Source organism: Sorex araneus, chromosome 2, assembly GCF_027595985.1.
Source record: "Sorex araneus isolate mSorAra2 chromosome 2, mSorAra2.pri, whole genome shotgun sequence".
Lineage (NCBI taxonomy): Eukaryota > Metazoa > Chordata > Mammalia > Eulipotyphla > Soricidae > Sorex > Sorex araneus.
In genome coordinates this window covers 127739407-127754635 of record NC_073303.1, presented here as the reverse complement: position 1 = coordinate 127754635, position 15229 = coordinate 127739407, and the positions used below count along the sequence as shown (strand labels likewise).

Sequence of the window (15229 nt, the reverse complement as noted above, 5' to 3'; positions counted from 1 at the left end):
AGAGAATGTTTATAAAACTCACAGTGTAAGTTTAGACACGTCAGATGTCCCCTCAGTGCTTGAAATGTGCCACATTATTTTTTGTTCGATGGGCTATTGGTATTTTAAGTGGAATAAGATATCAGACATCCTCTGAAATGAATTGCTCAATGCACCTTTTATATGCCCAGGGTGCTTTTCCTTCTGTGCATTTAAGATGGAGATTCCAAGGAACGGCCAGACAAGTAATAAGGAGGGACTTGTTTGGGGATTTTGAAAAACTTAGGCTGTCTTTGCACTGACAAAGACATTTGTCTTTGATTGCATCTGCATTTGTACATTATTATTTTTTTAATTTTTGTTTTTATTAATTCATTGTGAGATACAGTAACAAAGATTTCATGTTTGAACTTCGATCATATGGTCATCCAACACCCATCCCTTCACCAGTTCACATTTTCCACCACCAAAATCCCCAGTATTCTCCCTCCCAAACTTTCCATACCTCCCCTGCTTGTGTGGCAGACAATTTGCAAGGTATTCTTTCTCTACTTTAGTGACCTTCGATATTTCGAGACCAGTCCTACCTCCCCCTCCGAAAATACAATTGCTAGACAATGTGTTTTGTATTGCTTGTTGTGGATATAATATGTCGCACAGCCGTAAAAGCGGCCACACACTTGAGTAATTCTGAGATTTTAATAATTAGGGTCTGAAGAAATTGCTGCCGCAGGTTGCTCAGGTCCGAGATTCCTGTGTGTGTCTCTGAATCGTGGCCACGTGAGAGCTTAAGCTGACGGTGTGGCGTCATCTCTGCCTCCCATCGGGGTGAGGGGAAGGCCGGCTTACTCCTCCCTGTCCCTCGAGACTTGGGATTTACCGTCACCGCGGCTCGTACCTGTTGCTTCTTGCTGGCTTCTGTAAAATGGCGACTGCTGGAGCTCTCAGAGGCAGGCAGTGGGAAGGCACCTGCCCCCGTCTGGAGCGGCCCAGAGGAGGAGGCCGTTTGCAAAGTCCCGGGCCATCTCTGCCAAAAGGTGCTAGAGATTTCTGTGTGTGTCCTGTATTTGTATTTTAATTTGTATCACTGTATCACTGTCATCCCGTTGTTCATCGATTTACTTGAGCAGGCGCCTGTAACATCTCCATTCGTCTCAGCCGAGATTTTAGCAGCCTCTCCTTACTCACCTTTCCTAACAATTGGAGGCTCTTTCAGGGTCAGGGGAATGAGACCTGTTATTGTTACTGTTTTTGGCGTATTGAATGTGCCACGGGGAGCTTGCCAGGCTCTGCCGTGCAGGCGGGATATTCTTGGTAGCTTGCCGGGCTCTCTGAGAGGCACATACATATATTTCCCTCTATGATTTTCTGGAAAATGGGCAGGGAGTGTCTTATGATGTGTCACGCGGCTGCAAAGTGACAAAGGTCCAGGAATACATGTTCACTCATGCATGAGGCTCAGCCCGGGTGTGTGGAAAGCATATTTGCTAGAATTTAATTTGTATCTACTAGAATTCTCTTTGTAAGGAGACAGGGAATCATGAAGATCAAATGGAAACACCTTCCTTCCCTCCTTCCTCTTGTTTCTCCTTTCCCTTTCTTCCTCCCCTCATCCTTTTATTCCCTCCTCTCTCTCTCCCTTTCTTCTCTCCCCATCTCTCCCTCTCTCTGTCTCGCTTCTCTCCTTCTCCTCTCTCCTCTCTTCCTCTCTCTTCTCTCCCTCTATCATCTTTCCCTCTCTCTCTCCCTCAAACCTTCTCTCATCCTCTCCCTCTCTCTCCTCTCCCTCTTTCTCCTCTCTCTCCTCTCTCCCCCTCTCTCTCCTTTCCCTCACTCTCTCCTCTTCCTTCTCTTTCCCCCTCTCCCTCACTCCCTCTCTCTCCCTCTCTCTACCTCCTCTCTCTCCCTCTTTTTACCCCCTCTCTCCCTCCTCTCCCTCACTGTCCCTCTCTCTCCTCTCCCTCTCTCCTCTTTACACCTCTCTCCCACTCTCCTTACCCCCTCTCTCTCCCTCTCTCCTCTCTCTTTCTTTCTCTCTCCCTCTCTCCCTCTCTCTTTACCCCCCTCTCTCTCCCTCTATCCTCTCCTCTCTCTTTCTTTCTCTCTCTCCTCTCTCTCTCTCTCTCTCTCTCTCTCTCTCTCTCTCTCTCTCTCTCTCTCTCTCCATCCCCCAGCTCACATTTGTTCCCTGTCTGCTGGAGGTCCACAGTGACCATTCTCTGTTCCCCTCGGGGAGAACTTCCTTCCTGTGAGTCTCTTTCCCTTCCAAGTCCCTCACTTATCCCCACACCTTGTTTTCTCCTTGGGCACGGCTGCATGTTCACCATGTCCATGGGCTGGGTCCTCATCGGCTGGGCGCCCCCGACTCCCCTGACCCAGCCTCAGCGCAGGCACATGACTTTCTGACTCCTCCTCCCCTCTGTGCCTCAGTCTAGGGCTCTGCCGCCAGTGCCACCCCCACCCCCACCATGCCCTTGGCAGCTCCTGGAGGTCACAGTTCTCTTCCTGAGCATGTGTCTCCTCGGTAACATTTTGCTACACAAAAGGCGCTCTGAGCTGATGCTCCAAACAGCAGCCTTCCCCGTGCGGAGCAGAAGCCTTAGAAGTGAGAAATACTGTTAGTCTTCGTCAGCCACCACCCAACTGCCTTCTCCTCTGCCAACACTAGAAAAATGCCATTGTTCAGCTGGGATGCGTCCAGAGCACCGTTTGGATTCCAGAGCTAGGGCTGGCTAGTTCTGACACTATCTCCTCGATTTGACCCATAATGCCTCCTCGGGCCAGTGGGGTGCCGGGTGCTCTGGCACGATTGGTACAGCTTTCAATCACCATTTTCTTCATAGTTTGTCCCATTCTCTCTCTCTCTCTCTCTCTCTCTCTCTCTCTCTCTCTTTTAAGATGAACTACATGTATTACGTACTTTGTAAAACTGCACATTCTGGTTTACCTAAAATAACTCTGGTACTAGTAAGAAAAGATTTGGTGAGTCAAGTTCATGTTGATCTTATCCAGACGAAGCTTGCTTTTCTATACTAAAAATATTTCTACTTTTGGTTTATGTATTTTTGACGCTGAGGAGGGCTAGTGTTTTTAACCTATTTGGAAAAATAAAAGTGTTTTGATCACCTTTCTTGTTTCAATGGACTCTAGGTCTGGTGGGAAATTTCTATCACTGGGTGGCCCTAACTCTGGAAATTTGGTGAGAATTTCCTCAGGTTGTCCTCTCTAACTAGAATTACTCCATCTCAGTGTTTTTATTTTTACTTAAATCTCCTCTTGCTAGAAATATACGAATTACATACCAAATGCTAGTTTGGTATGCAATTTTTCTATATATACTATTGAATTACTTTTCAATGATGCTTTTTCTTTTGCAATGCTTTCTCATAAGCAGAATATAATATAGCAAGAACTTCTTCCAATTGTGGTTCTCTCCAAATATTGATTGTTTGTAACACTGATTCTTTTCTGCTCTTTATGAATAGTGCATCTCTTTGTTGGTCTAATGTGCCGTTCTACAAACAATAATAAAAAAGGCTCAGAGCGCTCATTGGAGAAACATATAATTATGCATGCTAGCAAGGAATAGCATCAGTAATTTTCAGATTATGTTCTAGGAAAAGCCAGATTTAGAATAGCTAGATTGTATTTACTGTTTATTATGTCAAGTGTTCTAGGTGGTTTTTTTCATGTATTTCATTATTTTGTGCCTTTGAGTGCCATTATGTTCTAACCATTGATGCTACACTTGGAGAAAAATGGATCCACTAAGTGGACCCATTAAGAGGTAACGGCCCCATCCTCTTTGAAATTAACCTGCCTTAAAACATGAGCATTTATCGTGTGTGTGTGTGTGTGTGTGTGTGTGTGTGTGTGTGTGTGTGTGTGTGTATAGAGGAAGGGGGCGTTCATGGCATAGCATAGTTAAAGAATTCAGCACAGCACTCACAACACTGGTTTCTGTGTGAAAGTCTGTTCCCGTTGGCCCATTGACTTTGGGGATCCTTCACGTGCTTGTTTCTATTTGAAAATTTGGTATGTGCAGAATTTGTTCAGCTGGGATGAGTCCAGAGGACTTGTTGACCCATTGACTTTGGGGATCCCAGTTGATGCTTCATTTGCTGCTTGCACCTCAGAACATAGGCCTCTATCAACCTTCTACAGGACTGGAATATGGACTGGTGGCCCCATTGTGCGCCTGTGCTCTCCACCTTGTTCTTTCACGGTGCTTTTTGCTCATCACTAGAAAGAAATGTGCTGTGGAAGTATTAATGTCTACAGAATGATTTGAGAGTTTTCCATGGAAAGTACCTACTTATGGTTAGTGGTAATTTGCAGGGGACTTAATAATTTTTTCTGTATTTTTTCTTTTGTAACAATTGTGCATTTAGAAATATGCTTTCAAGAATACATTGCAGTCTGGTGAGATATTTTGATGGCTTAATAAAATTAAGTGTTATTTATTTATTTATTGCTTTTGGGATCACACCTGGCGATGCTCAGGAATTGCCCCTGGCAGTGCTTGTGTGACTATATGGGATGTTGGGGATCGAGCCCAGGTCCGCTGCACGCAAGGCAAATGCCCTCCCTGCTGTACTATCACTCCAGCCCCATAAAATTTCGTTTTAAAAAGACAGGCCACAGTAGAAACTAAGGCTGTATTCTTATAAATAGTAACGTTACCAAGGACAGTGGGAACAATGTTTGGTTTCCCAGATTTTATTTAGATTCTTATCTAAACATTATATTGATGACATCTTATACCAATGATATGATCACTATATGATTATGCATCATCTATCAGTAATAAGATGAACGTTTATAATAAGAACAAGTTCTTAATCCTCTGGATTCCAAGCGATGTGGGTTAGGCAAGTTCCATCACACCCAGGGAAGCAAAGTTGTAGACATCAGAGGCCACTAGTCCTGCATGAGAATGTGTTGGGGGCTACACATTACATAGGAGGGCAGTCAGAGAGAAACTTTGTGCCCCCCACACACACTCACCTTGTGATAGGAGAGAAGAACGGAGAAAGGTGTGAACAGACAGACTGGTTTGTAGTCTAGTGGAGGGGGGTGGGAGCACTCATTCTGGGGGGCATGATGGGAGGCTCCCCGGAAGAGGTGATTCTCAAAAGATCAGCAAAGAAAACTAGGTGGGGCCGTTTGATGCAAGTGGGAGTACAGGGGCAAGAGAAGGGCCTGGGGGACCATGAGTTGACCAGAGACTGGCTCGGGAAGGGCCAGGCTCTGTGAACCATGGTGTCGAGTTTGAGGGCAGTGGAGCATCACTGCCCGCTGCCAGAAAAAAGACAGGACAGTGATAGGACAGGACCGCGTTTCAATGGGAAAACAGATGAGGTAGGACCCACACTCGGTGTGCGGCGCGGTATGCCGAAGTGCTAATTGTTTTCATAGTTAAATCCCAAAGTATTTCATTTTCAAGATCAAATCTGTTGTGTATTTTATACTGAGTTTGGGCTAGCTTCCGGCAGTGTTCGCGTTTATGGTTTGGATATATAGTTACTGCGCCCTCTTGCCAAAGTGGCAGTGCCCTCTGTCATCGTCCCAGTGCCATGACTGTGGACTAGTTGCATTTGAAGCGCTCTAGGGGTGTGTGTGTGTGTGTGTGTGAGAGAGAGAGAGAGAGAGGGAGGGAAGGAGGGAGGGAGGGAGGGAGGGAGGGAGGGAGGGAGGGGGACACAGACAGAGAAGGAGAGGGAGAGAGAGAGAAAGAGAGACAGAGATAGAGAGAGGGGGAGTGAGAGGGAAAGAGGGAGAGACAGAAAGAGAGAGAGACACACACACACACACACACACAGAGACTAGCTGGGGACTGTGAGGTGGGGTTGTGCTTTAGGCAGAGGCCAGTGGAAAGTGCTGATTGCATTTGGGACCCATCTTTCCACCTTCCCATCAGCCAGCCCTGGGCTGGGCTTTGCAGGTCATCTGTAGGGAGGGACCATGGTTGTTTCTTTCAGTGTTTTGAACGTGTTGCAGCCCTGCGTGCTCGCCAAATCTAAGAGCAGGAGGCAAGAAACAGAAAGCAGAGAGGAGCACGGGGGCCTGAGCCCGCGATGGGACAGACGAGCAACTCTCCTGCCAGCTGCCCCTGGGGTCTACACGCACTCCCCGTGACACTGTTCATGGTGGTAGATGTGTGCTGCGGCCGCCGTCTGTGTGCTGGATAGTTCACTGAGTGGAAACGCCGGGCACTGCGCCCGGGCTGAAGGCTGCCGTGCTGTAGCTGCGGCTCACTTGTGGGTGGTTTAGTCGTGGGCTGCGTGGTGGCCAGGGGCCTACAGCGTTGCCTGACTTTGGTCTCTTGATAGCCCTGTGGGCAGGCCTGGTTAGTGCCCGACTCTCGTGCTGGCAACTAGCCTTTGTGCGTCTTTGGCTGGTGGTTTCACGGCATCCTTGGGAAATGCAGTAATTGAGCACTGGCAGCCTCGAGTGCAGGTTGTGGAGGGCTGAGTAGCGTTGGGCTTTTGGGAGCAGCTGCTGCAGGGCCTGGGATGGACGGGCCCGAGGGCACAGGGCAGGTGGCCAAGGGGGCACAGGTAAGGGAGCTGGAAAGCCGAGGGACTCAGCTGTCCTGTGGGCCCTGCTCTGTGTGTGTGTGTGTGTGTGTGTGTGTGTGTGCGCGCGCGCGCGCACCACATCTGGCTTGACTCAGAGTTTGGTTCAATTCTCAGGGATCACTCCTGGCAGTGCTCGGGGGGCCTCATGGGGTGCAGAGGAATAAACCTGGGTCAGCAGCATGCAAGGCAAGCGCCGTCCCCACGGTTCTGGTTCTCTCGCTCCCACCCCTCTCCTCTTTCTTTAGCCTGTTAGGGCAAGAGCCCAGCCTCTTGATCTTCCTAAGTGCTGCATTCTTCCTCTGGTCCCCCCAAGCTCCCCTGAATGCTCACCTTGATTCCCAGGAGCTCGGGGGGGGGGGGGTGAGGCCTGACTTGGATGGGTGTATAGGCGCTCACTCCCTGGCCACCCTCCAACCGTCTCTCTCTCTCCCTCCCTCGACAGGCTCCTCCGGGGAGGACTGTGAGCCGGGAAGCATGCAGCTCCTCCTGGTCGCCCTCGTGGGCCTCGCACACCTCTTGCCCCTGAGCTGCGGGAAGGCCATCCGCAGGTACAGCTCTAGCAGGAAGACGATCCAGGAAATGGAGGAGGAGATCGCCTCCTACAGGGGCGTGGCCAAGGCCATCATCAACCTGGCGGTGGACGGCAAAGCCCAGAACAGGTCCTACGAGCGTCTGTCTCTCCTGGTGGACACCGTGGGCCCCAGGCTCAGCGGCTCGAGGGATCTCGAGAAGGCCATCCAGATCATGTACCGGAGCCTGCTGGAGGACGGGCTGCAGCACGTGCACCTGGAGCCCGTCAGAGTCCCCCACTGGGAGCGCGGTGAGGAGTCGCTCATCATGCTGGAGCCCAGGATCCACACCATGGCCGTCATGGGGCTGGGCAGCAGCATCGGGACGCCCCCCAATGGTACCGTCTGTCTCTTGCCTTCTGTGTCTTCCGTGTGTGATGAGTGTGTGTGTGTGTGTGTGTGTGTGGGTGTGTGTGTGGGTGTGGGTGTGTGTAGGTGCGGAGGGGGCTGTTGCCCAGCAGGGTTTCAGCTTTCCAGAGCTGGGGGTTCCATGGCAACAAGCATCTCGCTCTCTTCTCTACCTCTTTGCCTTCCACTCCCTGTACTTCCACGGTGGGTAGTGTTTGGGCTACCCCTTGCCCACCCCCAGAGCTTAGCTGGTTCAAGACTCGAGTTCGGTTGGTTTTGTGTGGTCCAGTGTGGGCTCTCTGAGCTCTGCAGGGAGGTGGACACTCGAGCAAGGCCCAGGCAGCTGAGTGGCCGAGCGTGGTGTGGAAGCTGGGAGAGTTGGCTCAGTGCCAGTGAGGGCGTTGGGCTGGGCCACAAAAACTCCGTGCCCACGGGACCTGAGCCACCCGACTCCGGAACTCACAACCTGCTCTCCGAGTAGGATCCTCCGGAGACAAATGCGTCTCTCTGAGGAGGCACTGGGTTCCCCAAACATTAACTATCTGTGGTCAGTGGTTAAGCAAAGGTCAAGATGCTGCCCACACGGGGAACTGGCAAACAGGAAGAAGTGGTGCCTCAGGGCCGAGGTGATGGTCCAGCGGGGAGGGCGCTTGCCTTGCACGTGGCCCATCCGGGTTCAATCCCCTGTGCCCCATAGGGTCCCCTGAGCCTGCCAGGACTGATCCCTGAGCACAGAGCCAAGAGTCAGCCCTGAGTACCAGCAGGTATGGCTCCCCCACCCCCCAAACAAAACAGAAAAGAAATGGTGCCTCCTCGGGGCTGGAGAATGGCTCAGGGGGTAAGGACCTTGTCCTGCCCCCCCACCACATGTGGGCCCCAGGCATTGCTAGGTGACCCCCAAATATCAAAATTTACAAGTGCCTTTTTAATTTTATGCTTTGTGCATGACGAGACCGCGTGCTGGGCGTTTCTGACAGGTGTATGGGGGGCGTGCTGGGGGTAGCGGACTCGACTCCCACTCGCTGGGGTCGGGGACCTCAGGTCCAGCCCAGCCTGGACTGGAGCCCTTGGAAACAGTGGCACACTTACAGAGAGGAGAAGCTCTGGAGAAACTTTCTTTTTTTCCAGAAAACATTTGTGGCTCTGTAACGACGGTGGGAAAGGAGAAAGGTCTGATGGGGTTCAGACTGGGGAGGCTCCTCCATTCCAGAAGCCTCCGGAATGGAAAATGGAGCATTAGCCAGGGAAGGCCAGACGCTCTGCCTGGGGTTTGGAGGGAAAAGGGAGAGGGATGGAAGGTGGGACGCTCGGGGTCGCAGAAATACTGGGATGCTGTCACAGAGCAAGGAAGTGGTGCCAAGGCAGTGGATAATGGGGTTCTTTTTGGGTCTTGTTTTATTTTTATTTGCTTGGGGGCCACACCCGGCTGTGCCCAGAGCTTACTCCTGGCGCTGCATTCAGAGAGCTCTCTTGGCAGTGCTCAGGGGACTGTCTGTGGTAGCAGGGATCGAACCAGAGTTGGGTTCGATAGAACCCGAAAGGCAGGCAAGCCCCTTTCTCTGTATGCTAGACTACCGCTCTGCTAGCAAGGTACTCTCTGCAGCCCCCCAAGCTTCATTCTTCATGGAGCATCTTTTCGCCAGATCCATCGTGGCCCCCCTTGATGCGATGTCCCCTAATGCCACACAGGGTGGCACAGACTCCAGGCGTGTGGCCTTTCTGATGATTTCATTCTGTGCAGTATCCCAAGCAGTTGGCTCCTTCATGGGTGCTGCCATAGTCTTGCGCGCCCTTCATGTCTGCAAACCAGGGTCCTTGAATGTGACTATCCAGGGCTCCTGCAGCCTGCTGTGACCCAGACTGTGACACAGACGTTGGTCAGTGTCCCTGTAGCCCCTCCCTGCCCAGCACACTTGGGTGGTCATTACCTTAGGATCGGTCAAAAGAGGAGTAAATGCTGGTGTGGGTAAGAGGGATGCCTGGAGATTTGCTTTCTCTGGCTCTGGGGATTGAACAAGCTTTCGGGCGGGGGCGAGGGGAGGACGCAGAGGGTGACAGGATCCCGGGGTGAGCAGTCAAAGGCCGTCCTCTCAGCACTGGAACAAAGCAAAGCCCATGCCACAGTGTGATGGGCTGTGTGTGCCCTTCCCAGTGACGGGAGGAGGGGCAGAGGCTGGTGGGCACAGCACAGAGGGTCAAGGGGGCGTGGCCAGTGCCTGGCCACCTCACATGTCTTCCATGTCCTCACCTTCCTAGGGCAGGAAGGACTTCGGGGGAGGAGATAGAAGCTAACCAGGGTCACCTCATTTGGTGGCTCCTAGCAGAAAGCTGAAGAACAAGGGGCCAAGAACGTTGCATTGTCCTCTTGGCTGCGAACCGATGTGACCGGGACCAGTTGAGCTAACCGGGGCCAGTTTCCCTGGTATTTGTAAATATTATTAGTAGCAGCGTGATTTGTTTTTGATGTAAGAGTTCATGCACTTAAAAAAAAAATTCTTTTTCTTTTTTTTTGGTGAGACATATTAGCCTTTCGGTTTTCAGAAACCTCCTAAGCAAAGCCATAGCTCACGCGCATGACTCATACAGAGTCAAGGGAATCAGCCTCACCTCCCAGACGCCGTTGGCCTCCTGCCTTGTCCCCACCGCCACCCTCTCAGGAGCTGTCTCGGCCCGGCCTAAGCGGGCGCCCCCAGGACTGCCAGGCCAGCGCATTTTACAGCAACGAGCTCCTGATCACGACCAGTTGTTGCTGTGTTTGGGGTGCTCATCTGTGCTTTCCAGGGGCTGCTCGAAGCTGGATCTGGGGACTGTCACCAGGGCACATCTGGGCTGTGTTTCCAGAGAAGGCCTTGGGCCCGGCTCTCTCAGCTCCAAGACAGACAGGACCTTTGTCCTCAGCCCACCTCTCTCCACCAGAGAAAATGATGAAACGAGACTCCCTTGAGGATGCGAGAAAGAGAAATTGCAGGAATGTGGGGAACGTCTTTATGGCCCTTCTGGCTCCTGATGTCACTCCCCTTGGCAGAGAAAAACCCGTCCCACAGCCGCCTGTGACCCCTTCCCCGGCATCTGTGCTCCAAAGGCAACTGTCTTCATTCCTCTCAGGCCAGCAGTTAACGTTCTTTTGTTGTTTTCACTCAACTATCTACATTCCTATCTCAGGGGATCACAGTTTCTGACAGACTCTTTCTCAGGAAACTCTGGAAATTTTTTCCTCAGGAAACTTGGGCTTTAGGAACTGATATTTCTGCTTTTTTCTTTTCACTGAGCCCGTTTTGGGAACTGATTGACCCTGTCGGAGCTGCCTCTGAAGCAGTTGGCAGGCGGAGGGTCAGCACAGGCCCGGGCTGACCTGGACAGGAAGCGTGTCCCCGTCAGGCTGGAAAGGTGCTTTCCCCATTTCAGGGAGACCAGAAAGGAGTCGGTGTGAGGGGGTGTGAAGAATTATGCCCCTCCAGGAAAGAAGAGTTTCTGCTTTCATTTAAATGTGTACTGTGAGCATTCCCGCTAGCGGCAGGCAGCGTGGACCAGGCCTCTGGCCACAGAGCCTGCACTCAGACCACTGGGCAGCTCATTTTTCCTATTTTCAATTTTAATTATTATTATTGTTTATTTGGAGCCACACCCAGCAATGCTCAGGCTCAGTCCTGGCAGGCCAGGGACCATCTGGGGTACTGAGGATTAAACCAGGCCTCACACAAAGCAAGTACTCTATCTGCTGCACTATTGCAATCAATTTTTTTTTTTTAAAGGCTGGAGTGATAGTACCATGGGTAGGGCGCTTGCCTTGCACGTGGCCAATCTGGGTTCAATCTCCTGCATCCTATATGAGCCCCCACCCTCCTTGGAGTAATCCCTGAGCACTGTCAGGTGGGCACCCCCCAAAAAAAGTTAAAATAAAAACAAAATGCCCTGTGTATATTTCTGTGTCTGCTTGCAAGCAGTGAGCTTTCTGTGAGCTTCACCTCTTGCACGGATCGTCAGTCCCTGATGATGTTAAACTTGCCGGGCTGTGCCCTCCACACAGGGCAGCGTTTTCCTCTCTGTCACCATTGATTTCTACCCAGCACTTGCCCTGGACGCTTCCCTTTCCACCCCCTGACGTTTCTCCCTGGCTGATTCCCTGTTTCCCTCAAAGGTTCCCTTGGGAGCTCACGTTGTCCTGCAGGCTTCCCTCGGTTCCTCCCCCAGTGGGACACCTTCGGGTGGCCCCATCTGCCAGCTGTCTTGTAACACTTGACAGGTTTCACTGTCTGTTGTTCTTCCTGAACTTGTCTTCATTGCTGGATTCTTCTTTTAGGAACGAGACACAGTGTCTTCTTTCTTTCTTTCTTTCTTTCTTTCTTTCTTTCTTTCTTTCTTTCTTTCTTTCTTTCTTTCTTTCTTTCTTTCTTCTTTCTTTCTTTCTTTCTTTCTTTCTTTCTTCCCCCCTCCCTCCCTCCCTCCCTCCCTCCCTCTCTCTCTCTCTCTTTCTTTCTTTCTTTCTTTCTTTCTTTCTTTCTTTCTTTCTTTCTTTCTTTCTTTCTTTCTTTCTTTCTTTCTTTCTTTCTTTCCTTTCTTTCTTTCTTTCTTTCTTTCTTTCTTTCTTTCTTTCTTTCTTTCTTTCTTTCTTTCTTTCTTTCTTTCTTTCTTTCTTTCTTTCCTTTCTTGAATCACCATGAGATAGTTACAAAGCTTTCATGTTTGAGTTTCAGTCATACAATGATCGAACACCCATCCCTCCACCAGTGCACATTCTCCACCACCAATGTTCCCAGTATCCCCACTGCCTGGCCCACACCTCCCCTTACCTCTAAGGCAGACAATTTACCCCATACTGTATCTACTTTTGGGCATTATGGTTTGCAATACAGATACTGAGAGGCCATCACGTTTGGTCCTTTATCTACTTTCAGCACACATCTCCCATCCCGTGCGATCCCTTCAACCATCATTGACTCAGTGATCCCTTCTATATCCCAGCTGCCTTCTCGCCAGCTCCTGAGGCAGGCTTCCAACCATGCAGCAATCTTCTTGGTCCTTGTCTCTGCTGTCTTTGGGCGTTAGTCTTATATTATGATATATATATATATATATTTTTGATAATTGAAGTCACTTTATTTTATGTACAAAGATCTGCATGTGTTCCTGCTGCCAGGTAGATGTTTCTGATGACCAACTCCAGAAGTTCACTTAGTCCAACCTGATGAAGCTGATGTCCTTCGCGTACTGGTGGAAACACTGGTGGCACATATTCAGGCCATATTTCCAGATCAGGCCATGTCGGTTGGAGCAGACGCCACAAGAGCTCGACCCCTGGCCGAATTTTCTTAGATGGCTCCAGTAGAGCTGCTGGTGACCCATCTTGCTCTCTCAGAGGCAACGACGCAAAAGCTCTCATATTTATGATATTTTATATTCCACAAATGAGTGTAGTCATTCTATGTCTGTCGCTCTCCTTCTGACTCATTTCACTTAGCATGATACTCTCTATGACAATCCACTTATAAACCAATTTCATGACTTCATCCTTCCTAACAGGTGCATAGTATTCCATTGTGTAGATGAACCAAAGTTTCTTTTTTTTTTAATTGAATAAAGGTTTTTATTTTTATTTATTTTTTTTTTAAATTTTTTTATTGAATCACCATGTGGAAAGTTACATAGTTCTCAGGGTTATGTCAGTTATACAATACTCAAACACCCTTCCCTTCACCAGTGCCCATATTCCATCACCAACCACCCCAGTATACCTCCCACCCCCTTCCGCCCCCCCAGTCCCCGCCCTTGTAAGTGATAAATTTCACTTTGTTTACTCTTTATCTTGATTACATTCCATGTTTCAACTCATAACTCACTATTGTTGCTGGAGTTCCCCCCCCAAAAAAAGATAGTCCTACTGCCAAGGAAGCATTTGATAGTTTTCCATTGCTGAGAATGTAGAGATATTAAGTCCCGCTGTTTGTTACATAACTTTTCTTCTTTTTGTTTTTCCCCCCTCCTTCCTGCGCCACTGAGTTCATGCCTGCTTAGTAATCCTCATAGTGCGATTGACGCCACGCTGCCTAATAAAGGGAAAAAAACTGAGAAAGATGGTTATTTCCCATCATCAGCAGGCGTGGGGCTATAGCTTAGTTGATAGTCTAGCAGCATGTCTGCAAGCAGTTTCTGGAACCAAAAGTAGTGCGCTGGTATCGGCCCCGGCTCGAGACTCCACCAGCGTCCCGCTGTTCCATGTGCATAATTTTTTTCCCCTTATATCCCATTCTCATGCCACCAGGTTTGTGTCTGCTTAATGAACATCATAGTATGGCTAACACCACGCCGCATTTCTTCCCGAGAAAGAAATATTTCTTTTCCTCAGCCGGCGTGGGGTTATAGCTTAGTTCAGTCTAGAGAGATGGCTACCACTTTGATTGCCTTCAATATTTCAACAAAAGACTTACTATTCTTGTTAGGATTATCCCCCCAAAGTCCAACCCGTTACAAAGGAACCATTTCATATTGTTGATGATTAGATGACATTAGGTCATGCGGCCGCTGCCGCAGCCGCGTGGTTTTGGGTTTCTGTATAAAGTCCAGGGAAAATTCTGCCAGAAATTATATCACTACAAACTTTTACCCTTTTATGGTGCTCATAAGATGGAAAAACCTAGAGAGAAATACCCGGCTCCCACTGTTGCAGCCTGGCGTAGACGCTCAGTTCACATTCTGGAAGAATTTCATTGGGCTGCTGGTGTCCAAAGTAGCTCTTTTGGGCTCCTCGGTCATGCCGGAGCGGCAGCAGCAGCGAAAGGGGAACCAAAGTTTCTTTAACCAAGGTGTGGTGTCTTAACTCTGATCATTCCCGGTGCCTCCTCATTGATGCTCAACCAGCATTTCAGAAGGGGGATGAACTGGAGAAGGAAGGGAGTGTGGTGAGGTGGTGAGAGGACCAATTCAGACTTTGGGCAAGCTGTTGACCATGTTTACTTTCTCTTTCCTCGAGAGGTGATGAGGGAAATCATCTTACCTACTGGATGGGATGGCTGGAGCTCTAACGCAAGGCTAGATGTGAACATGTGGCCCACCATCAATTTCCATCCCTGAGCTGTTGTACTGTTGGGATGTTCTTGGAAGGATGTCACTGCTTAGCTCTGGGACAGTGAGGCCCATCAAAGCCCATCAGGTCACATTTGGTATCACATCACGTTGAACTTTTGTGAAACAGGATGAGACCAAGCTGATCGCCAGCTTGAATCCTTGGGGCACACGTAGTTCCTGTAACTTGCTTTGTGATGGTGACAAGTCTCTTGCCAAATCCATCTCACTCCACTTTTACTCCAAAGCCACATCTCACCACCTGACCACATCCTCAAAACCATGCCTCTTGTCTCTCATTTCTTAATTTCTCTGTGGGTCCTCTGCAAGCCTCCCCATACTCACTGTGTCAGAGCTATTAAAATAACCCACCAAGCAGGACTCCACGCGGACATCTAGAGAAATGGTACTTGGAGTGGTTCTCGAGGCAGGCTGAATTTCAAAGGAAAATTGTCATTGCATCTCATTGTCAGTCTCTGGGCAAATAAGTTTGGTTCACTGCAGAAATATTCCAAATATAAGCTAATAAAAACAGCTGGGATCTCTGGAAGACTGCTGACGTCTTCATTTGGAACGTTGCAAAAGGTAAAAATTTCTCTGTGCCTAACATCCATTTCCACTAGATATAAGATTGGAACTAGAAGACTAGGAGATAGACAGGGGTGATGCCTGGGCCCTGTTCTATCTCCAGCA

At 49.5% G+C, this 15229-nt stretch overlaps 2 protein-coding genes across 2 annotated transcripts in view; one reads left to right on the top strand and one right to left on the bottom strand.

Moving 5' to 3' along the window:
• The window catches only part of CPQ (carboxypeptidase Q), a 272392-nt gene that overhangs the window by 51686 nt on the left and 205477 nt on the right, over positions 1-15229 (top strand). Inside the window, exon 2 of the mRNA XM_012935321.2 lies at positions 7003-7467. Within this exon, the coding sequence (XP_012790775.2) occupies positions 7035-7467 (433 nt within the window). The 5' untranslated portion in view covers positions 7003-7034. The remainder of the gene's footprint in view (positions 1-7002; positions 7468-15229) is intronic.
• LOC129402052 (40S ribosomal protein S29-like) lies at positions 12568-12820 on the bottom strand. The gene has a single exon (XM_055126586.1). It carries the CDS (start codon positions 12818-12820, stop codon positions 12650-12652), a length of 171 nt encoding a protein of 56 aa, XP_054982561.1. The 3' UTR covers positions 12568-12649.

Excerpts from the sequence above, each read along its gene's own strand:
- LOC129402052 (XM_055126586.1), bottom strand. The coding sequence starts at position 12,820 with ATGGGTCACCAGCAGCTCTACTGGAGCCATCTAAGAAAATTCGGCCAG.